The 23,655-nt window shown below is 38.7% G+C and overlaps 1 protein-coding gene across 2 annotated transcripts in view; it reads right to left on the bottom strand.

Annotated features, from left to right (window-relative positions):
- Tbcd (tubulin folding cofactor D) overlaps positions 1 to 23,655 on the bottom strand; it is a 36,280-nt gene that overhangs the window by 7,450 nt on the left and 5,175 nt on the right. For both annotated transcript variants that reach the window (XM_087357321.1, XM_087357278.1), the window contains exons 5-16: positions 20,976 to 21,204; positions 18,437 to 18,815; positions 16,886 to 17,025; positions 16,220 to 16,325; positions 15,915 to 16,101; positions 14,492 to 14,650; positions 13,156 to 13,380; positions 11,507 to 11,680; positions 10,673 to 10,794; positions 6,281 to 6,432; positions 5,455 to 5,653; positions 868 to 1,176 (exon numbers count right to left, since the gene is read on the bottom strand). In XM_087357321.1, coding sequence (XP_087213447.1) covers positions 868 to 1,176; positions 5,455 to 5,653; positions 6,281 to 6,432; positions 10,673 to 10,794; positions 11,507 to 11,680; positions 13,156 to 13,380; positions 14,492 to 14,650; positions 15,915 to 16,101; positions 16,220 to 16,325; positions 16,886 to 17,025; positions 18,437 to 18,815; positions 20,976 to 21,204 — 2,381 coding nt within the window. The remainder of the gene's footprint in view (positions 1 to 867; positions 1,177 to 5,454; positions 5,654 to 6,280; positions 6,433 to 10,672; positions 10,795 to 11,506; positions 11,681 to 13,155; positions 13,381 to 14,491; positions 14,651 to 15,914; positions 16,102 to 16,219; positions 16,326 to 16,885; positions 17,026 to 18,436; positions 18,816 to 20,975; positions 21,205 to 23,655) is intronic.

Raw genomic sequence — 23,655 nt, forward strand, 5'->3', positions numbered from 1 at the left:
AAAGTACAAGCCCTTCATTATGCAGTCTTCAGCCTCCTGTTACTTCATCCCCCTTAAGTCCAAATATTCTCCTCAGCGCCTGTTCTCAATTATCCTCACCTGCGTTCTTTCCTTAATCTTTTTATCTGTTTAACAGTTATTTCAGTAGCTCAGACGAGACAGCGTAGAATGATGACAGTGAATAAAGAATTGGAAAGGATTTGGAAGGAAGTGGTCATGGCCTAATTCAAGGTTATCCTGGCATTTGTCTGGAGAGAACAAGGAAAAGCACAACAAACCTCAGTCAGTCATTGGGCTAAGATTTAAACCCGGGACCTCCCAAATACAAAGCAAGGATGGAGCAAATTACACAAAGTGGAGCATCAAAGATTCACACACTTTGCCAAGAAATATTAAAGCAATCAAGTGAAGTGTAATGGGCAGGACATGTAGCACACGGAGAAGGAGGTGAGAAATGTATACAAAACTTTAGTCAGAAAACTTACAGGTAAATTACCACATGGAAGGATATTATTAAAATGGGTCTTAAAGAAAGATAATGTGAGGATATGGATGAATTACATTGTCTAGACATTGTACATATGTGGGATCTTGTAAGCACATTAATACACAGACGGATTACGTTAAAGGCCAGAATTTTTTTGAGCAACCATAACTTTCTGAAAAAGAACGTAAAGTTAGTTTGTCAGTCAATCAAAGCTTAACACTAGAAAAAGTACTAATGTTAAAGAGACAAAAATATTAGAAAAAACATACTTTTAAAATACAAATATGGTGATCACATGAACATACAGACATGTGTGAACTTTACCGTTCCAGAAATGAAGAATAAAGAAAAAGTATTAGAAGAGAACCAGGCTGACTAACCTGAACCAAATGACATAATACATTCACACTTCCCCTTAGTTTGGTCACTTCACGAGTCTTGCCAATCTCAAGCTTCGTGTGATTCAGTACGTCTGATGCAAATGTCGACCGAGGGTTTTCCAAGACAGAACAAACGCAGCCTGAGCTAAACAGACGATCCAGAAATTCAAACAATGGAATAGTGATCCTGTCGACGTACTGGTGGTGTCGGAAAATTTCAATGATGGTTTTACAAAGTCGTTCCAGCTCCAGACTGTTAGAATGATGAGCTTTCAGGTACGAGAACAGTGATGAACTGGAGTGTTTCACCTGCAGACAAGTCAAAGACTCCGTTATTACATAAAGCAGTTCACAGAAACAAAGATCTTGTAATGCAAGTCATATGTTTCATTGTGGTTTATGCTTTCAGGTATAGATTCCGACCAAAATCCACACTTTACTCATAAAACTTACAACAGAGATGAAACCAGTATATTATGTACAGCAGATAATATTCATATAAGAAAGTCAAATCACCAGATAATCGGCAAAAATTGAGTGTACAATTGGACAGTAACTCGTCTATTTGCATATATTTCAATAAGCTTATGACTCAGAAGAAAAGTACTATGCAACATTTTCACTTAATTTAGTACACACAAAACTAGTTGAGCTAACGAAGATGGCTGTCTTCTGGGTCGTAATACCATGCAGTCTGGTAGCAGGTAATCAATGTTTCGGAGGTTATGAGTCATTGCCCTTATGATGGAACAGTAATTACCTCTAGAACACTGGTTAGCATCTACCAAACTACATGGCACTACAACCCAGAAGACAGCCTTTTCCATCTTTGTACTCACTGCTATGAGAACCTAGGTGGGGTAATTAAAACGTGATTAAATGTAACTTATATTAAAGTCCATACAGATAAGCATGCCTGTTTCCTGTTTAGAATGATCTGAAAATAGAAGTTTTACTGCCATTGTGAAATTGCTCTTTATGCTAGAAGTAATATCCAAGAAAATCAGGGGAGATTTTAACAGAATGCCATACACCACTTTCTCATCTACGTTGGTGAGATTAATTTACTGGGCAGCAACAAAAATTCTATACAGAAAATCCAGATATTCTATAAGAGAAGAAAAAATATGTATACATTTATATTTTGTCAAAATAATGTAAACATGTAATAAAGGTAGACAATACACACCATGAAATTGTATCAAGATTAAAATATTTTGGAACAGTACAAACAGATCAAAATTTCACTCAGAAAGTAAAAGCAGTTTAATTTTGAGGAGGCTTGCCACTGCAAGTTCAGAATAACTGACCTTTCAGTCATCTAAAATACACAAACCTGTAATTTTGCCAGTATTAGGACACTAAAATATGGGAGTGAAACTCTGTATGATACAACAAAAAGAGTTTCCAACCTTAATATTGCATCTATGTCAATTTTTTTTAGTCTATCCAGCTTCCAGAATCTAAATTATTCAAGTTCAAAATGTAAGTTAAATTGGTTTTTCTCTGTTATAATTAATACTATTATAAAATGACAACACCAAATATTTTAAAATATTTTATTTTGTTCTGATTGACATTAATTTGCTACTTCAGCAGATAAATCTTAAGACAGTAAAACTAACTAACTAACTAGATGGCTTACCGAACCCGAAGGTTCATCACCGAGTTAACCAAAGCCCTCCACCGGACCCTGTCCTGGGCCAACAAAATCCAGTTTCCTTCAACTCCTATCTCCCATAGATCCCGCCTGAGATTATCCTCCCATCTACGTCTAGGTCTCCCCAGCGGTCTTTCCCTTCAGGTTTCCCAACCAGTACCCGGTGCACACCTCTTGTCCCATCCATGCGCGCTACATGTCCCGCCCATCTCACTCTTCTCGACTTAATCACCCTCACAATACTGGGGGAGCAGTACAGATTTTTAAGCTCGTCATTGTGCAGTTTTCTCCACGCCCCATCGTCTTCCCTCTTAGGCCCAAATATCCTCCTCAACACCCGATTCTCAAACACCTGCAATCTGTGTTCCTCCCTCTGAGTGAGAGACCATGTTTCGCACACAAAACAACAGGCAAGATTATTGTTTTGTATACTTTAATTTTCAGGTTCTTAGAAATCAGACGGGAAGACAAAATATTTTGGACTGAGAAGTAGCAAGCATTTCCGGAATTTAGTCTCCTCCTAACTTCCTCACAAGTATCGTTTTGATTTGTTATTGTTGTTCCCAAATATTTGAACTTTGTAACCCTTTCAAAGGATTTATTAGCCACCCTAAGATAATTTTGCCCGCCTGTCTTCTGATTACGAGATACTAACATGTACTTAGTTTTTTCTGAATTTACTTCCAGCCCCACTTGTCTACCAGCCTCTAGTAAAACTTCTGCGTTCCTCTTTATTGTACTTATATCGTCCCCCAATAAATTAACATCATCAGCATATGCCAATAGCTGATGTGTCCCATTCAATTGCAAACCCTCCTGCCTACCTTGGACCTTCCTGATGGCGTATTCTAGCGCAAAGTTAAAGAGCAAGGGAGACAAAGCATCTCCTTGTTTTAGACCGTTCTTGATGAGGAATGTCTCAGATACATATTTACCTACTCGAATTTTGCTACAGGTTTCATTTAAGCACATTTTTATTAGACCCACTAGCTTCTTTGGTATACCAAATTCAATAAGAATATTATATAGCACTTCTCTCTTCACAGAGTCATAGGCTTTTTTGAAATCTATAAATAACTGATGTACGGTCCCACCGAACTCCCATTTTTTCCTCTAGTATCTGACGAATGCAAAAGATCTGATCAATCGTTGATCTGTTTCGTCTGAACCCACACTGATGATCCCCAATAATTTCATTCGCATATGGGGTTAATCTTGCCAAAAGAATGTTGGATAGAATTTTGTATGAGGTTGATAGCAGCGATATTCCTCGGTAATTACCACACTCAGTCTTGTCCCCCTTCTTATGAATAGGAATAATTATGGATTCCTTCCATTGTTGTGGCATCTCTTCCTTATCCCAAATTAACTGAATAAGCTTATGGATCCTCATATGCAACCCTTTGCCACCTGCTTTAATTAATTCGGCCAGAATCTGATCAATTCCTGGAGATTTATAACTTTTCAACTTCCCAATGGCTAGTTCCACTTCATCTAAGCCTGGTTCTGGCACCAACAGTTCAGCTGTATGCATTTTAATCTGTCTAATATCACCAGTATCATGAACATTTAAGAGCTCGCTAAAGAAATTTTTCCACCTATTCACAATTTTTATTGGATCTGCAAGCAAATTGCCACTATCATCCTTTACCAAATTGGTCTGGGGTTGATATCCTTTCTTAAAGTTATTAATGCCTCTGTACAGGTCTCTGATGTTTTTTTCCTTATTATTTGTCTCAAGTTCAGCAATTTTGCCCTTCAGGTATTCCCTTTTCTTAGTCCTAAAGGTTCTACTAGCCTCACGTCTCACGTTACATAGATTATCCGCATTTGTTTTGTTTGGGTTCTGCAACCATTGAAATTTTGTTTGCTTCCTTCGATCTATTAATTTTGAACATTCTTCATCAAACCACGGTTTATTTTGCTTTCTCCTGTAGTATCCTAGTTTCTCTTTTGCTGAAATTTTGATGCAGTTTCTGACATTTTCCCACTCCCTGTTAATGTCCACACTTTCATTATCCTCATTTGTCTCTAAAATTTGAAACCTATTCGAAATTTCAACTTGATATTGTTCCTTTGCCTCTCCCTCACTTAATTTTTTCAAATCAAATCTTTCTGTGTCAAAATTTTGTTTAGTTCGTCTACTTACTGAAAGCAGCTCCCTCACTTTTGCTACCACCAGATAATGATCAGTGTCGCAATCTGCTCCTCTGAATGATCTCACATCAATTACATTTGTCTGCCTTCTCTTATCTACTAAAACATGATCTATTTGATTGTGTGTTCTGCCATCTGGGGAAGTACAAGTGTATTTATGAACATCACGGTGTGGAAATTTTGTACTTTTTACAATTAAATCTTTTGACGTAGCAAAGGTTACTGCTCTAACACCGTCATCATTACTAAGTGCATGGAGACTCTCGCTGCCTATTGTGGGTTTGAAGATATCCTCCCTCCCAATTTTTGCATTGAAATCTCCTAACAGAATTTTCATGTGGTACTTGCCAAATGTATCAAATACTGATTCCAATTCTTCATAAAAGCTATCCTTGATATCATCGCTTTTGTCTTCAGTTGGGGCATGAACATTAAGGACAATGATGTCGCACCAACGTCCTTCCAAAATTACGTAAGACAACCTGTCACTAACAAATTCTACTCTCTTAACTGCTGCCCTAATTCTGCTATGAACAAAAAAACCCGTCCCTAGCTGATGATTGTCATTCCCCTTTCCACAGAAAAATGTAAAATAAGACAGTAAATGATAATGAATATTTTACTTTAACCTTTTAGTGTTTTAACTGTTGTGTTGTTTTTCTCTGGTAAAGATTAAAATTAGGTTACTCGTAAACACAGGTCAGGCATATAATCGGTATGTTAACCTAAATCTGAAATAATACTCGGGCATATTAGAGCCAAACTCTCACCACACTCTCAGTGAGGCCACCCACGCTGACTACCAAACCGAGCAGCACATTGTACGTGAAAGGTCGGAATGCAAGCAACTGTATGAAACGAGGGAATGTGTCAGATGCTGCAATCCAGTTTATCTCGTGCTCACGTGATGCTGGTGGGAAGATTTTTACCAGCTCTGCATGGTGTGGAATGTTTGGTATCGCAGGATCACTGGAATGGAACCACATGTCCTTATCACACTTGTTAGAACTCATCGCTAAACTTAAATAGAAGTAACTCACTAGCACTTAGTATCACTTGTAATATTAATCTGCACTCAATTATAAAACTATGTAAAAATAATTTAGACAGATAATAATATTTTGTACAATAAATTAAAGTTTTTCAAAATTAAGGAATATCTACATGTAAAAAAATAATCCATCTACAAGATGTCAATCACAGAATCATAGAATCAATAATGATAATGATTCATGTAAAAAGCTTCAGATACCAACAAATCTACACCACTTAAGATTTACCAGACTAGGATCATGATTCTGCTCAAGCAAACAAAAAAATGGTAGGGGTGGGGAGGATACTATGGCAGAGACAGTAAAAAAGAAAAGGGAGGGCTGTGATGAGTTTTCATGATATCGGGAACATAAACATGAATACTGACTTCATAAGGATGTGAAAGGAGGCAGTCATGGCTCATCTTAAGGTGCAATCCCTACATTTATTTGGTGATACTCAGAGCAATCAAAAAAGACCTGTATTCCTGTCGTGATTTGAACCAGTTACCTCCTGTGCAAGAAATATCAATGCTAATATATATGTAATTCATTTATCACTAACCTGTGCAGAAGGTTCCTGAAAATTTTGCCCGCATGAGCTCGTGTTCGATCAATCCTCTCCACAGCCTGTTGTGCCACACCCACCATTACTTTTGTCACCAGTTCCGATGTCAGCAATGAAGAGTTTGATTTGACAACAAGGCCTGTCAATACCTGAAGACAGCCCACAAATTATCACTGCATCTTTCTCAATATTTACCAAAAATGGCACAAACCTGGACACTATGGACAGACTTTGGAGAAAACTTTCACACAGTGCAGAATCTCACTTTCGTTGTTTTGCTGTTACACCAACATCAGTTAAGTTTTTGCATCACACTCTTTCAAAGCTCGCTAACATGCCATTTTTTACACGCATAAAAATGTAATATAAAAGTGATTTTTCCTTGCCTATACATTCAGTAGTCATTTCAATATAAAGTACTTTCAGTATTACAAATAGAGAAAATCTAGGTCCACAAAAGTTTCAGGCATGATCACAAATTATTAACACTAAATCTGTGAAATCTGCAGATGTCTTGCTAGCTGTCAGCATGTGGAAAGCAATGAGCTGCAAAGAGCGGAATATGCTGCGCACAAATCAACACACATTTCTAAAAACACAATCTCTTCCGTTACCTCCACACCTCTACTTACATGTGCTACCAAGACCTAACTTTAAGATTAACACATACCAAGGAAAGTACAATATGAATATAAGGTTCATGGAATAATTAGAATGGTCCACCCACAACAGTTAGTGTTTTGAAATAGCTACCACAGAAGTAGGCCGTTCTGAATCTTTAATAAATGATGCCAAATGCAGTGAAGCCCGGGAACTACAGAGCGTAGCTTGCAAGATGTCTGGTGACTACTGACAAAATACTTTACTCGCATGATTGGTAGGTTAATCCACGTCAACGTACTAGCCCTGTCTTTGCAGGAAACGTCTCTGAAACCAGCAACAGCTGCTCCAATGCATAACATTCTACCATTTTCATACCATCAAACTGTTTGCCTTTCAAGGCATTTTAAATTCAGAGAACAAAACAATTTCATGTGTAGCCAATCTGTTAAGCAGGTAGACTATCTCGCTTGTGGAATAGTAGTATATGTGCAGTTAAAAATTGCCAGACGAACTCATGAGTAGGCAGGTGCAATATTATGGTGGCAGAATGAAATAATAATAATAATCTGTAAAAACTGGGACAGGTTTCTCCGAGTTCTTAAGTTTTCTCCTGTCAATATAATTTCACTGCTGCTCCATATTCATGCATTTGGGGGATGGACAATGAACTTGTTAGTGGCCACACTTCCACTGGTTCATTGTCTCATACCACCGATAACAAAAACAAAACCAGTAGTCTTGAAACAAAGTTCACTTAAACATACTTCAGATAAGAATCTTGAGTTAAAATTGCCATAAGAAATTCCCACTTTGGTAGCCATTTCACAAGTAGTCAGTATTCTACAGCGTGTTTCAAAAGTAGCTTAACAACTTGAGGGTGAGATATTGGTGAAATGATAGGAGAAACATATAATTTCAGAACATAGAAATGTAGTCAAACACTTCAAGTCTTATGTCCATCAGAATTTTATGGTTCAATGTGACTTCCATTTGTTATGCGGCAGACGTCTCATCTGTAGTCAATATCTTGCCACACGCGGTGTAGCATTTCTGGTGTCACTTCAGCAACTGCAGTGGTAATTCGAATTCGGAGTTCGGCCACATTTGCAGGTAAGGGTGGCACATACACCCGATCTTTAACAAATCCCCACAAGAAAAAATCTAAAGGCGTCAGATCCGGGGAACAAGGTGGCCATGCTATTGGTGCGGCCCGACCAATCCACTTAACTGGGAAATGGTTGTTGAGGTACTCGCGCACTTCTCTGAGGTAATGAGGGGGTGCACCATCTTGCTGGAAGTGAATGCGTCCTTCCTGGTCATCTTCGTCAAGTTGAGGAATGAGGAACTGTTGGAGCATGTCCAGATACACAATGCCGGTAATGGTCTTCTCCATGAAAAAGAAGGGGCCGTACGCTTTATCTTTGCTGAGGGCGCAAAACACATTAACTTTTGGACTGTCACGAACATGTTCCAGGAAGGCACGTGGATTTTCACTAGCCCAAATCCTGCAGTTGTGGGTGTTGACCTTACCAGTCACTGAAAATTACTGAGTCCATAAATCCTTCGTCTTCAACCTGCCGCAACATTTACGTACAAAATTCCTTACGAGCCAGTTTATCACCATCTGAAATGGCTTGCACCATGGATAATCTGTACGCTTTTAAGTGTAAACGTCTTCGTAACTCTCGCCACACAGTCACATGTGGAATCCCACTTTCCCGAGATGCACGTCTCATTGACTTGCGTGGACTCGGAGCGAAGCTCTCTCTAATCTGTTCTACAGCGTCTACAGAAACACGGTTTTTGGTACTACAGTTTATGTGTATGAAACTTGATGTGTTTGGCTAAATTTGTGCATTTAAAATATTGCGCAAGTCCTTTAAATACATTTATATTCTCCTGCAAAGTTGTAAAGCTACTTTTGAAACACAGTGTATTACTTCACATTAAGTCAGGCACCTGAGCTACCAATTCATCATTCCTACTGGTTGAAGAGTGTCCCAGACACTCATCAGTTTCAAAAGTCATCCACCTTAGAAACAACAGAAACATTCAAAAACTTGTACTTGGCTCACTGTTGCAACCACAAATTCTACTTGTATCACTTTCAGTTACCGTCTTTCAAGACACCTCATAAGATATAATGCACACAAGCACCACTAAATTGACACATGCCAGAAACTCTCAGACCTTAAATGCCAACCAAAAAGCAATGGAATTAAAGATAAACCTGCCCAAACATGCAGTAACAAGTCAGTACTTGTTCACTGCAACTGCACCATTGTGCACTTCTGAATTGCACGAGATACAAATTCAGTCTGGTTACGTTTTGATCGGACCTCTTACGTAGTGGTACACTCTCAATGGGCAGGGAAACCTGCAACTTTCAACAACTCTACACACTAAAATTTAATCAAAATTCAAATGAAAGTTACTATAAGAACATACAGTGTGTCCACAAAGTCCCTTTGGGGTTTTGAAAAATTGTGGCGCGCAAACAAATTGAGCTAGCCACATGCGGTTTGCGGCAGATTACAATGAAGCTCCGGAAGTTTTTTACTGACCTCAGTAGACCTCGATGTGGGCTCACTTGGTAGCACGGAGAATGTCCAGACGATATTCGAGCTCTTGCCATGTTCTTTGGAGCATATCCGCTGGAATAGCCGAGATCACATTCCTCATACGGGTCTTCAGGTCATCAAGTCCATTAACTGGTGTTCGGAACGCATTGCTCTTGACATAACCCCACAGGAAGAAATCCAGTGGTGTTATGTCTGGTGAACATGGAGGCCAAGGTATTGGACCGTCTCTGCCGATCCATCTTCCTGAAAATGTCCTGTCTAGGTATGCGCGTACCTGCAGACCCCAATGAGGTGGAGCACCATCTTGCTGCAGAATGATGTGCGGCTGTAAGTGCTCAATTTGTGATACTGCGTACAGTTCCAGCGTGTCCAGGTAGGTGTTCATGTTGATCATCTACTCTTGAAAAAGAAGGGTCCAATAACCTGGTCATACACCACACCACACCACACGTTCACTTTCGAACTATAGCGTATGTGCTCCCTAACAACATGTGGGTTTTCAGGCCCCATATGTGCACTTAAAGCTGTGAACATGATTTTTTCAAGAAGTCCACATCAAGGTCAATGCGGTCAAGCATTTCTTCTGCGAAATGTTGATGTGCTATGCCATCACCAGGTTTCAACTGTTGCACCAACTGAACCTTTTATGCACATAACCTCAACCTCTTATGTAGCACTTTGTGTACCGTTGAACGTGGGAGTAACAATTCACACAAAGCTCGCTGTGTGGATTTTGTAGGGCATCGTACAAACGATTCACGGATTCTTTCCACACATTCATCGCTTCTGCCACTTCTCTTGCGATCATGGATGCTACCAGTTTCTAGGAAGCGTCGTTTCCAGTCTCTTATTGCATTGTCACTCAGAGGTTGCTTATTGAACTGTGCGCGGTACTTTCGTTGAGTCTGGGTGACTGACTGTGTCTCAAAAAGCCATCCCACACAACGTGCGCGTTCCTGCACAGTCGCCATTTCAAAAAGAACCGAGTGAGAAACGTAAAGATGGCCGCTTATGCTATCTGTTGGCGGTAAAAACAACTACCAGAGTTTCACTGTAATCTGCAGCAAACTGCATGTACCTAGCTCAATTTGTTTGCGTGCCACAATTTTTCGAAGCCCCAAAGGGACTCTGTGGAAACACTGTATAATTCTAAAATCACATATCATTAGATCAGCAAGTACTACCTAATTCTCTTGGTACAAACCTGAAGGCCTGTCACTGACGCCTCTCTAACCCAGGCCCCAATATCACCACGACTGTCCATTGTATACTCAGTTAGACCGTCCAAGAAACAGTCATATAAATGATCCAAATGTGATGTCAACACTGTAAAAAAAAAAATTATATATTTCTAATTTCAACCATAAAATTACAACTTCCAGCTACGGCATTCGGAATATCACACTGTGGTTATTCTCACATTATTTTCAGAGTGTAACTTGCCACATTCATTCCTATACACGACTTTGGTTATGTACTGGTGCTCTGTCCAGGTAACCTCATCTTAGCTCAATAACATACCATAAAATAACACAGAATCTCTCTTTCAGAACACACTTTGAGCACAAAATTTCATATTTTGTTATTATATAGTGCAAGCACTTCTTTTTGTGATTGCTTGAACATATGTAGATTACTGCCATTCATTTCTTTACCATGTAACATTGCAAAATGTTGGTATATTTCTAAAAATGGCAAGGCTGAGTGGTAAGCAAGCAGAAGAGTACTTCGGAGTGAATGTCCTCAAGCATGAATACACACACACACACAAAAACAGACAGACAGACAAACAAACAAACCCTGCAAGAATTAAAAATTAAGACTGCTGTCTTCTGGATTGTTGCGCCATGTAGCCCGGAAGAAGTTTACCAACATTTTAGAGGTAGTTATTGCCTCCGTCATCAGGGCAATGAGTGAGGCAGCAAGGACCTCTGAAACGTCAGCAAACTTCTACCAGACTACGCAGCGCAACAACCCAGAAGACAGCCATCTTCAGACTCACTGCCATGAAAATCTCAAATCATAAAATCAAAATTACCTGGCTCCAAATCCTCGGAACTAGACACAGTAAGGCAAATTGAAGTGACAGCCTTCAGAGCATCTCTGCGGCTTTCTGCCCACTTGCCAGTTGTCTCGGTGATCTTTGAGCATTGTATTAAGGCAACAATTACTATGTCAAGCTGTTCATCAAACATAAACTTAGGAAATGAACCTGTTAAGTAACAATAAAATTAATTAGCTATTTCAACAAGAATTCAACCAGGGTAACAGATTCCTTAATTTCTATTACATACCTGACAATAAAATAATGTATTAAATTTGGAACACAATTAAGACCTAAGCTAAAAATACATTTGTCAGCTGGTCTTCAATAATTCTTTTGTCGCAAATGGGCAAATATTTCTACAGCCATAAATTCAACAACCACAGTATCCACTTATGACATGGAGGACACTCCTCCTTCAGAACCAGGCAGTACACTCAGCTAGTCAAGAAATGTGTCACATTTTATGAAACCCTTGAAGGTTCATTGTCATTTTCATAACAATCCACCACCAGTTACTGCCATAAGTCAGATGACTACATTCCACACCTTCTAATGCCAAGATTCATTTTAATATTGTCCTCCAATCTACACCTAGGTCTTATGAGTGGTCTCCTGTTTTCAGGCTTAAAAATCAAAATTTTATGCGCCTTTCTGATTTCCCCCATGCAGGATTTATGCACTGCCCATTTTGACCTCCTTAATTTGATCATCCTAACAGTATCAGGAGCGTCTCATTATGAAATTTTCTCCATTGTCCTTTTACTTCATTCCCCTTAGGTCCAAATATTCTCCTCAGCGTCCTGTTCTGCCCTGAAGTTGGTATTCTCTTCCTTACCCCAATTTCGAACCAACAGTAAAATTACATTAGATTCTGTGTTCATCCAGAACAATCCATAAAATTTAGTCAGATATTGTGCTACATAGTGCAAACAACTAAATAGTCCAATCTGTAGTCTCTCTGTGTTGAAAGGGTGCAACCATAACGTCAACTTCTGCTGATATCTTCTTGACGGAACTACACACCACTGGTAACACTACAGCTTTCTTACATGAAACTGCCATTCTAGAAACATTAAATGGTCCACTACCAGTTGCTCCAACATGTCACCCAAACTTATAACCACCTTCACCTATCTCCTATAATCACTTGCAAATGTTGATACTAAATAACAAATGAAGTTGACGCAGTGTCATTAAGCAACCAAAGACTTATAACATGCTTCTATAAAATATAAGAGCATTTGACCCTTTGAAGCTGAAGCTCATCAAAATAATGTTTAAAAATTGAGTTCTTACATAAAAGAAAACACAACACTTCTTTAGTGCAAATATAAATTAATTAATCACTGTTTATTCTGAGAATCACATTTAACCCACAAATAAACTGTGGGCAAAATGCAGAGTTGCCAATTTAAATAATTTGGCACACACAGTTACCAATGAGCTTTAAACAATTAACTAATTCTAATTTCCTCCCAATTAAGAGTCGCAGAAAACTATTTTTTGCACAAGCACTGTCTAAGATTTGAATTTGTTTCTCATGAGGTACATTATAAGGCAAGTACAATAAACCATCTTAGCAGGCAATGATCGCCTTTGAGGTAATGTTTTAAGTCTCTCAGAGGTAAATGTACACTTACCAATAGCTAACGAGTAGCCCATTCGAGTAATTTGATTATTCGCTGCCAACTGTCTTGTATATGTGGCAATCACTTTGTTACACTTTGCTCTCTGATAATGTTCCCCAGGCTCTGATCGCAGCTGATAGTACTCGGTGAACAGAGCAGACAACGCTAATGCAGCTTGAGAACGAATGTTGCCAACCTCATGAGACAAACACTCATCCAGTAATGTCTGCCAATCTTCTGTTTCAAACATTACATGTCACTGTCATATCAGGAATAACACAATTTGATGGAACAAAGTTAAACATTTTTCTTTATATGACCCGTTCTTCAGTGCCTGAGCATCTGCAAGTCCCAAATTTTCATTGGCTTTGATCTATACAGTTGGTAGGACTCCTTGGACGAGTGATCGGCCAGTCGCAAGGCCTCTACCTGCACACAGGATAGCACAATACAGAAAGACACGGAGAAACATCCGTGCCTTGAGTGGGATTCAAACCCACGGTCCCAGTGACCAAGTGGCACAAGGACCACGTCTCAGACCACGTGGCCACTGTGACGGCAGGTTATACATAAATTAGGCAATATCAATTTGGTCTTCTGGACTGTAATGCCATGTGAACTTGCAGGCAGACAAAATGTTTCTTTAGAATCCACCTACAAGTCCACAACCTAGAAGACCAACAGTAACATCTTCAACGATGTGAGAGCCTCAAACCTCATATGAATTAGGCGAATATGAAAATGTTCGATTTTCTAGAAGAGGCACTGACTAAAATATTCCTGAAAATAAAACAAATTTATACGTTTCAGCTAAGGAAAACTTTTGTTACACAATATTTAAAAACAATTACTTAAATAAATTGTATTTCTTTTTTATTAGCAGTAGACTGTGAAAATTAAATCCGTGGCGTAACAGCTCCAGAGAGCCAAAGCCGACTAACTGGCTGCTGGCCTCATGTTCACATGCCTAAGCAGAGGTGAACGATCATCCAACCAGATATAGGGTGACGTGTGGTCAGCACGACAAACCTGCAGCCATTGCTAGCTTTCCTGACCGGATTACGCTACTCATTGTAGCTCCTCAATTTCCTCATGATGCTAGTTTGGCACCGGTCCCATACACTGGTTGAAAGCTCATGAGAAAATTTCTTCTCCCGAGACTCGAACCAGCGCGCATTCCGTATCGCCAGTCTGAAGCATGATGCCTCAGTTGGCGCGGCTACTGCACGGGACTAGCAGTAGACTGTGCTGACACAAATTCTTCCACTCGTTAAGACACGCTGATATGTTTTAATACAAAGCAAACATCATCATCATAATAAAAAACTGAAATTCAACCATAACTTACCAATAACTTGATGGTTATGGAAAGGCATAACTGCCATAGAACATTTTTCAATGAGAAATGAGCAAGCCTGTTTCATAAGTTCACCTCCCAGACCGCGAAACTGTTGACGTTGTCCAAATGTAGGGACCAGATTCCTAACCTCATCTACAATTCTTGGTCCTACAAAGAAATACATCACACAAGTTCCATGAACTGCATAACAATGTAATATTCAAACATAAGAAATATATATGACTATTAAACCTTAGTTATGACAAGAACTTGTAATATAAGCTGTAAATCTGACAAATCAACGTAGTCACAAATCTTCCGAAAACTGTAAGCAAAGAAAATCCTGGTTCATGCAAGATACAATATACAGGTAACCCTCAATTTGCGCCGATTCAGAATAACGCCAAATTTGAAACCAGCAAGTCAAAAAGTGAAAAAAATATATTTTACCATTGTTTATAACATTTTACAATGTTTCTCGTACTGATTCTTATAATAAATCATAATTCTTACATCGCTGATTTTAAATAAAAATTATAAATACAGTCACCTCTGCAATTACGTATGTTTCGTTAACGCGAATTTGCTCCAATGAGATCGATGAATCGGTAAAAGCTGTTTGTGAAATGCAAAGTTTCACATATGGGAGTTTGCTCTTATGCAGTTTTATTCCTGGCGCTTTAAACTTTCGAAAAATTTAATCTCTGCGGAGGTACCGGGGTTATTTTTACTACGCGATATTCTATAGGTCTGCGTCTTACAAGAATGCAACTATCGCATAACAGCAGAGATGACTGTACACATCAATGACATGAAAGAACTGCAGTCAATTGCGGGGACCAACGAATTGCTGATTATAAGTGTACAAAATATATTTTTTAAATACCCTTTATTTTATTTACATTATTTCAGAACTTTAAATGTAACGTCATTATATTACTCGTCAAAGTTTGGGTGCTCGGAACGCATGTCATTGACTTCCCATTGATTAACATTATAAAAGAGTTTCTATTTACGCCGACTCCATTTACGCCAGTTCATCCACGAACGCATCCCCGGCATAAATCAAGGGTTACCTGTATGTCATTCACCAAAGATTAAGATCATGCAGTAATGATTTTCAACGGACAGAAAACATAACACTGATTTTTTTCACCATAAGTTCACTAAATGAACGAAAAAATTCTAGAAGGTAAAATATTTCTTATGCTACATGCAGGTTATTTAGTAAATCAATATTCATAAAAAATGGAAAAAGAATAATGTTGTTTAAATCAGTCTTTCGGTATGACAAAAAAAAAAACAACTAACTACAGGATTTGTACAGTTGGGATTTCACTGTACATGATACAAAGATTTCTAAAAGTCCAGGAACAGAAACCACAATGTGGTCATAAACCACTGTTAAATGTGCCTAAAAGTAACAACTTACCAACTACGTCCTGTATAGTTCGATCAGACTGTTTAGCCATAACAGCCAGTGCATGAAGAATTTCAGCAATGCCCAACACGGCACCATGACGAGCATTGAGATCAATGGAAGATGTCTTATCTAACAAGGCACGGAGAACAGTTTCAGTTGTGAATGTCGGAGCTTTTGGTGTCAGATTGTGAAGTGCCTGTCCAACAAACATTTGTAAAAGATACTTCAATTCACAGAAAATGTTGAAAATGCAAGTTTCTAGTTCTTGTGTCATATAAAAATGCCCACACATACGTAAACCGAGGCAAATTCACCTTTGCAGTAAGTTCCCTGATGGCTATGTCCCAGTGTCCAATCTTCCTTTCTATCAAGTGATTGATAAGGGGCAGTGTGTACTCTTCAAACTGAGCAATATACACACTGAAAACAAAAGTCTTGCACCATTAAATGCCTCTTAAGATAGCATTACATAACTACTGTCATTTTGGTTGAACCATTTACTTACATCAAAAACTATTGTTGAAACAGATTATATAATTATAGTGTGAATAACAAGTCCACTTTTTCTTTCCAAGTATAAAGAGACAAAAACTTCTGAATGATCATCAGTGGGCAATAAAGCAATTCTTAAAAATAAAAAAACTTTAAGAGATTAAAACATAATAAAATCTTCTCAGGCGATCAGCCGCTTCAAACGGCCAAACAATAAAACCCGACGTTTCAGGGACCGTCTCTTTCCCCATCATCAGGGTTCTGACTTCAGATGGGGACAGAGACGGTCCCTGAAACGTCGGGTTTTATTGTTTGACCGTTTGAAGCGGCTGATCGCCTGAGAAGATTTTATTGAGTTACGCCACTGTGAAAGCTTCAAATCATAGATTAAAACATAATTACAAATAATAAAGTAAAAATGATATAAAAACCATCATACAACTCAACAAGCTGCAATATTAATTAATAAAACAGCCAATAGAGTGTACCTGATGTTTAGAAAGGCATTGCTCCTGACGCTAACAGTAAAGTAGTCTGCAGTGGTGAGGATGTCAATACCATGAGGAAATGTTCCCTGTCTCCCAACATTCTCTTGGAATGCAGCCGAAGCTGCTCTCCGACAATTGATCTAAATATGGAAAACAGAACCAAGACTGTTTACACTATTGTTGTGACATCTATGTGATCCACATGATGCTGAAGTACAACGTTAACACCTATTAGGATGAATATCGAGTAATAGTTCAGCGGCAGATTATAATACTTATTCAGTATTAATATCTTTCTGAACTATTAAACAAAATCAAACTCATGGAATCAATACTGAATGCACTTTGGCATTCTAAATACCCCTAGCTACTCTGAATAGTTTTTATCACTAAATAAACACACACATAAATTTTTGCCTTTCTGCTTTACTATTTAATTCATTTACCAGTCGAGGCCATTGAAGGTAGGGAAGTCTGATAACATACCGCTGAGATAATCGTACTTTGCTATTCTCCTACTAGCTTGATTTTGTTTTTTATTAATGTACAAGGATTACATTAGCAATCTTACAAACCAAATTATTTCAGCGGTACGTTATCATACTTCCCTACCTTCACTGGCCTCGACTGACTCAGGATAACATTGGAGGACATGATTCCTATTCGAAAGTTGTTCTCTCCGAGTCCCTCTATACGCTCCTTCATTTTTTCAGCAACCTTTTGAATCACCCTGTGTGTGTGTGTGTGTGTGTGTGTGTGTGTGTATATATATATATATATATATCAACATCTCTTCTAACCCAATACTAGAAAGAAAACTATTAATTAAACAAAGTACTTTATCATCCTCACCAAGGAAGAATAATAATAATAAAAAAACACACCCAGAAATCCACATGCATTTCACTGTTGTTAGCCTTTATCAAAGCATCCTAGGTTGACATCCCTCCTTAAAATTAATTTATATATGGTACTTATCTTTGATTTTTTACACTGTTGATTTCCATCTTACGGACTATGAATATTTGACATCAACCTCTTTTTAATCTTTAAAGTTTGGCTAGTTTCACATGTTAGGCTGATACAGCTAATCCTATTTATCTGGCTTTGGCTCTCAGAGGGCTGTTATGGCACGGATTATTATTACACACCTAGAGCCACCTACTCATTCTATTAATCTAAATTATTTTCTTATGAATCATGGTTTACTCTATTAAATTTTGTGATCTGATACTGGTCTCCTGGGTTATTTCACTGTGTAGCCACGTGGTTGTAACCAATGTTTTAGACGGTTTAAATGAGAAGCTGGTGGTTATATATGGTTGGATGGAAGATCAGGACCAGTCTTGAACAAGAAGTACATTCCATCAAAACATTGCTACAGCTGGGAGACAAAACAGCGTAAGAACCCACAAGTCCACTCTCTAAACTCAGATCACTGTAAAAAATCTGAAATCTCACATAAAATAATCATATCATCACACGTACCATCCTAATTCTTTTGTCATTAAATTTCAAGCTCATAAAAATGAATTTGCAATGAACACTTACCTCTCTGTCAAACACCGCCGTCACCAACAAGGCTGCTGCAATATCCTTCACAAATGGTTGCAGTACAGTAGTGTCATATGCTCTTGCAAATGCCCAGCAGACATAGCACGCAGCATCACGGATGTGGGTTCCCACTGACGCATAGCCTCTTGGTTCATCGTACACCAGAGCTTTAAGTATCACCGGTACCACTTCAACAAGTCGCTGTGGTAGAAGCAGTCCCCTGCGACCCAACTCTGCCAGAGCCAAGCATCCTCCGTGCCATGCCCCATCAGACTCCCGTATATTGAACAGTTCCAGAACTGAACCGACTACATCGTCTGCCAGTTCTTTGGGAAGTCGTCCTGTTACTCTACCGATACCTTTTGCAGCTGACCACCTAAAATATAACATGACTGAAAATAATACCTCTTTCAAGAGCTGAAACTGTCAGTCGCATATGAGAAACTTTTACTGGGTTTACAATATATCTGAACCACATACTAGTATTATCATTTTAACATCCTACCCTTCTGTTATTGTGATCACATTGAACGCAGGAATTCTATGTTAGTAGTAAAGTACATATTTGGCTGTGGAGAATATTTGGACTGAAGACTGGAGGAAGTTGCATTATGATGAGCATCATAAGTTGTACTCCAAGTTAAACAGGATGAGATGGGCAGGACATGTAGCCTGCATGGGAAAGAAGAGGAATTCATACAGGGTCTTGGTTCGCAAAACAGAAGGAAAGAGACCACTAGGAAGACCAAAACAAAGGTGGGAGGATAATATTAAAATGTATCTAGAGAAACAGGATAGGAATCAGCTGGCTCAGAACCATCCACATGTGCAGACACTGTGAATGTTGTTCACAAGGCAAGTGACAGCAATTCAGGTAAATCTTTGCAATGATTAATGCATGAGGTAGATGCACCCTGAACACATTTTAATGAATTATACATAAATAATTTATATTGCTGTTGATGCTTGTCTTCTGGGTGAAACAAGTTGACATGAAAGTAGAATTCAGAGAGATACATACTGTCCCCATCTTCAGGGCCATGACGACCGCAAATCTCATAAACTAAAGTTGTTTCTACACCATTTACAATATACGATTCAATAGAGATTGTAAACAGTGTACTTTTGCATGAAAAAATTAAGGATGATCTCTGAAAAGGCAGATCTTTACAGATAAGGCAGTTTTCCATGAGAGCGGTAGGGCCAATAGGCATAACACAGTTGAGTGGGTTTCAGAAAGCCCAAACTCCACTCTCTTGGGACTTTTCTTCTGGTCTGAGGAAACAGTTCATTCATTTGCATACTAGTTTCTGTTTGAACAGCACCACAAATTCAATATAGCGGGAAGCACTGTTTCCCTCCTGCGATATATAATTTCTTGGAACTGACATCTGGCAATAACTGAGGCTACAGGGAGGTTCTAGCATTCAAATTCCCAGAATCTTGCTACATAATTTCTTCTTTGCATGCTAGTGCCTACCATGTAAATGCAAAATAACTAATGTTATTGTTGTAAGTGTGGCTCTGAGATCTTTGCATTGAGTCCAAGCTGTTAATGTGGTTACTGTATTTTCTGTGTGAACTTGAAAAGATTAAAAGGGGAAGTAGTTATTGTTCACTTCAAGCTATTTCGGAATCACTCACACACAGTAACAGAGGAAAACTACAAAAATCCTTAGTCATATTAGTAGTCTGTGCCATATCTGAGATTCAAACTCGGCACCATTCACATACCAACCACAATCGTCACCACCAGGTCAGGTCAATATCAGTGCTGCATTTATTTATTTATTTTTATGTGCAGCACAAATAAATATAAATGAATCTGTGCTACATAAATAATTATTTTATCCCAGGAAGCAGAGAAAAGTTTTGTTTTTGTCTAGCATGCATTGTGAAACAATTCTGATGCTACACCTGTACAAATAAAGTGCTAAGTACTGTTTATCAGTGCAATGGCAAAGAATTCTGAGAACAGAAACAAGAGCTCGCATTATTTGAACCAGCGATTCGAAGTTTGACTGTCTGTGCATTTGCATCAGTTTATCTTCACTGCAGCATTCATAAAGACATCAATCTGGTTCCTTTATTACCGAAGGTTGTCATTCTTAAGCTATGATACAGTTCTCCGATATTTCAAAGATGGAAAAAAGTGGGTTGAAAATGAAAAATGTACCTAAACTATGCTGTCAAGCTGATGATTTCAAAACTCTGCTATAGGGGAAACATTATACATCCTTAATAGTCTACAATTTGATATAAAATTGTAGGTTAAAAACTGCAAAAATAAACCACAATTTATTTTATGATTTTCCACACTTTAAAGCATTTTAATTTGATTGAATTTGGCCACATGATGTTGGGTGAGTAAATTTAAATTCCCTTACCTTAAAGGTTAACAATGCTTTCTAATCTACATAGATTATGTAACATTAAATTGTAGGATGTGAAAGGTAGAAGTCATGGCCTAACTGAAGGCACTGTAAACTAAATCTGCAACATTTGGTTTCATTGCTCATGGCCCTGAAAGACCTACCTAATTACAGTATCAGAGTCTCTGAGTCCCTGTACCAGTTCTTCAATCACCTCCTCAATTCCATCAGGTATTTCAAAATCCTCATCCAATTCCTCTTCATTCTGCAGAACTGAGTTCAGTGGCGATGGCTCAGGTGCTACACCATCCCCTGCACTGAGATTTGCTGCAAGAGATCTGCCACCACGTTGGTATCGCCAAACTGCCACACGCATCTTTAGAAATATCAGACCTTTAGACAGAAACACATTCAATGACAAAATAAAGCAAACAGTTTAGGCAACAACATATGACATCTAGTACCATCTGAACACTCCACATTTGTATGGTGAGGCTAGCAACAACTTAAAAGTAACAATTATTGAATTTACTAAGCAATTCTTTCCACCAAGAGAGAATCTCACGTTATATTTATCATATACACCGTGTTTCAAAAGTAGCTTTACAACTTCGCAGGAGAATATAAATGTATTTAAAGGATGTGCGCAATATTTTTAAATGCACAAATTTAGCCAAACACTTCAAGTTTCATGTGCCATACCAAGAAAGCCGGTAGGCCACGTGTATCTGTAGACGCCATGGAACAGATTAGGGAGAGCTTCGCTTGAAGTCCACTCAAGTCAACGAGACGTGCATCTCAGGAAAGTGGGATTCCACATGTGAATGTGTGGCGAGTGTTACGAAGACGTTTACACTTAAGAGCGTACAGATTATCCATGGTGCAAGACATTTCAGATGGTGATAAACTGGCTCGTAAGAAATTTTGTATGGAAATGTTGCGGCAGGTTGAAGACGAAGGATTTCTGGACTCAGTAATTTTCAGTGACTGGTAAGGTCAACACCCACAACTGCAGGATTTGGGCTAGTGAAAATCCACGTGCCTTCCTGGAACATGTTCGTGACAGTCCAAAAGTTAATGTGTTTTGCGCCCTCAGCAAAGATAAAGCGTATGGCCCCTTCTTTTTCATGGAGAAGACCATTACCGGCATTGTGTATCTGGACATGCTCCAACAGTTCCTCATTCCTCAACTTGACGAAGATGACCAGGAAGGACGCATTCACTTCCAGCAAGATGGTGCACCCCCTCATTACCTCAGAGAAGTGCGCGAGTACCTCAACAACCGTTTCCCAGTTAAGTGGATTGGTCGGGCCGCACCAATAGCATGGCCACCTTGTTTCCCGGATCTGACGCCTTTAGATTTTTTCTTGTGGGGATTTGTTAAAGATCGGGTGTATGTGCCACCCTTACCTGCAAAGGTGGCCGTACTCCGAATTCGAATTACCGCTGCAGTTGCTGAAGTGACACCAGAAATGCTACACCGCGTGTGGCAAGATATTGACTACAGATGAGACGTCTGCCGCATAACAAATGGAAGTCACATTGAACCATAAAATTCTGATGGACGTAAAACTTGAAGTGTTTGACTACATTTCTATGTTCTGAAATTATATGTTTCTCCTATCAGTTCACCAATATCTCGCCCTCAAGTTGTAAAGCTACTTTTGAAACACGCTGTATAACTTAAAGTTCTGTACTATCACTATATTTGAAACTGTCAGCATATATAAAAAGCATTTCATACAAAAGCTGTATGCACACATGTGACCTATCTTCATATAAAATTTCATATCACTCACTTTAATGTTTCATAAGAGTTCACCATAGAAAATGAAGCTATACAGATTTGGTGAGACCAAATGTTTTTGTTTGATATTCTATAATCTGTGTATTTCTTAAGATACCTGACACATCAAATTCTAGAACCCTGCACTAAGTGGTTCCCCTTTCAGGAGTTCACATGAATATCAGACAGATGGTTTTCATAAGAAATTTCATTAAAATCTATCAGTTGGATCAAGAATTATTGTGGGCGGGACAGACACAAAGGCACAACTGAGATTTTCATGGCAATGTGGATGATAATTATGTTGTTCTGGATTCTAGCACTATGTGGATTTACCATTTAGGAGAGACACTGAAACGCAAACATCAATTAACAAGGCTAAGCAAAGTCTGGGTACAACATTAATAAAGTGGGGCAATTTTAGTCCTTCCAGCTCGGAGACCATGCACGTTCACAAAGGATTTAAATTATCACAATGACAGGAGCCCAAGTACACAGCTGCCAACCGCTAGCCAACAGAAAACTTGTCATTGTTCTGCCATGTTGGTATAAGATCAAACTAGCTGCAGCAACAGACCTTGAAACATTTACACTGGTCAAGTTTGTTCTTTCATATGACTGCTGACACAAGAACGAAACAAGATCTTTTAAGAGCTTCATGCCAGATAGTTAAGGATTTCAACATAGCACTGCCTAGTACAGTGGTACCCAACCTTTTGTGCCTACTGGCACATTTGAGAGTTTATGAGATCGTGGCGGGCACCAACCAATTAACAAAGCCAAATTTTCTTTTCTCTGGACAAATAAGATATGGACACCAAATAATACGCAAAACAACACGTTTAATGATACAAGACACCATGCAATCAAAAAAATGTAGTTTTATAAGTACAATTATTATTACTCAAGTGGGAAGTTAGTGTGATGTTTGGCACTGCATTTCATCGCCCAGTTTTTCAAATTTGGGTGTAGGATGATGATGCTGCTCGCAAACAATCGTCAAGGTGGGCATCAGTAAGCAGAGATCTGTGCTTTGATTCTATAATGTTCATAGTGGA

Source organism: Zootermopsis nevadensis, unplaced genomic scaffold (genome assembly GCF_977971745.1).
Source record: "Zootermopsis nevadensis isolate Lab colony 2312 unplaced genomic scaffold, Znev_1.0 Znev_ptg000001l, whole genome shotgun sequence".
NCBI lineage: Eukaryota > Metazoa > Arthropoda > Insecta > Blattodea > Termopsidae > Zootermopsis > Zootermopsis nevadensis.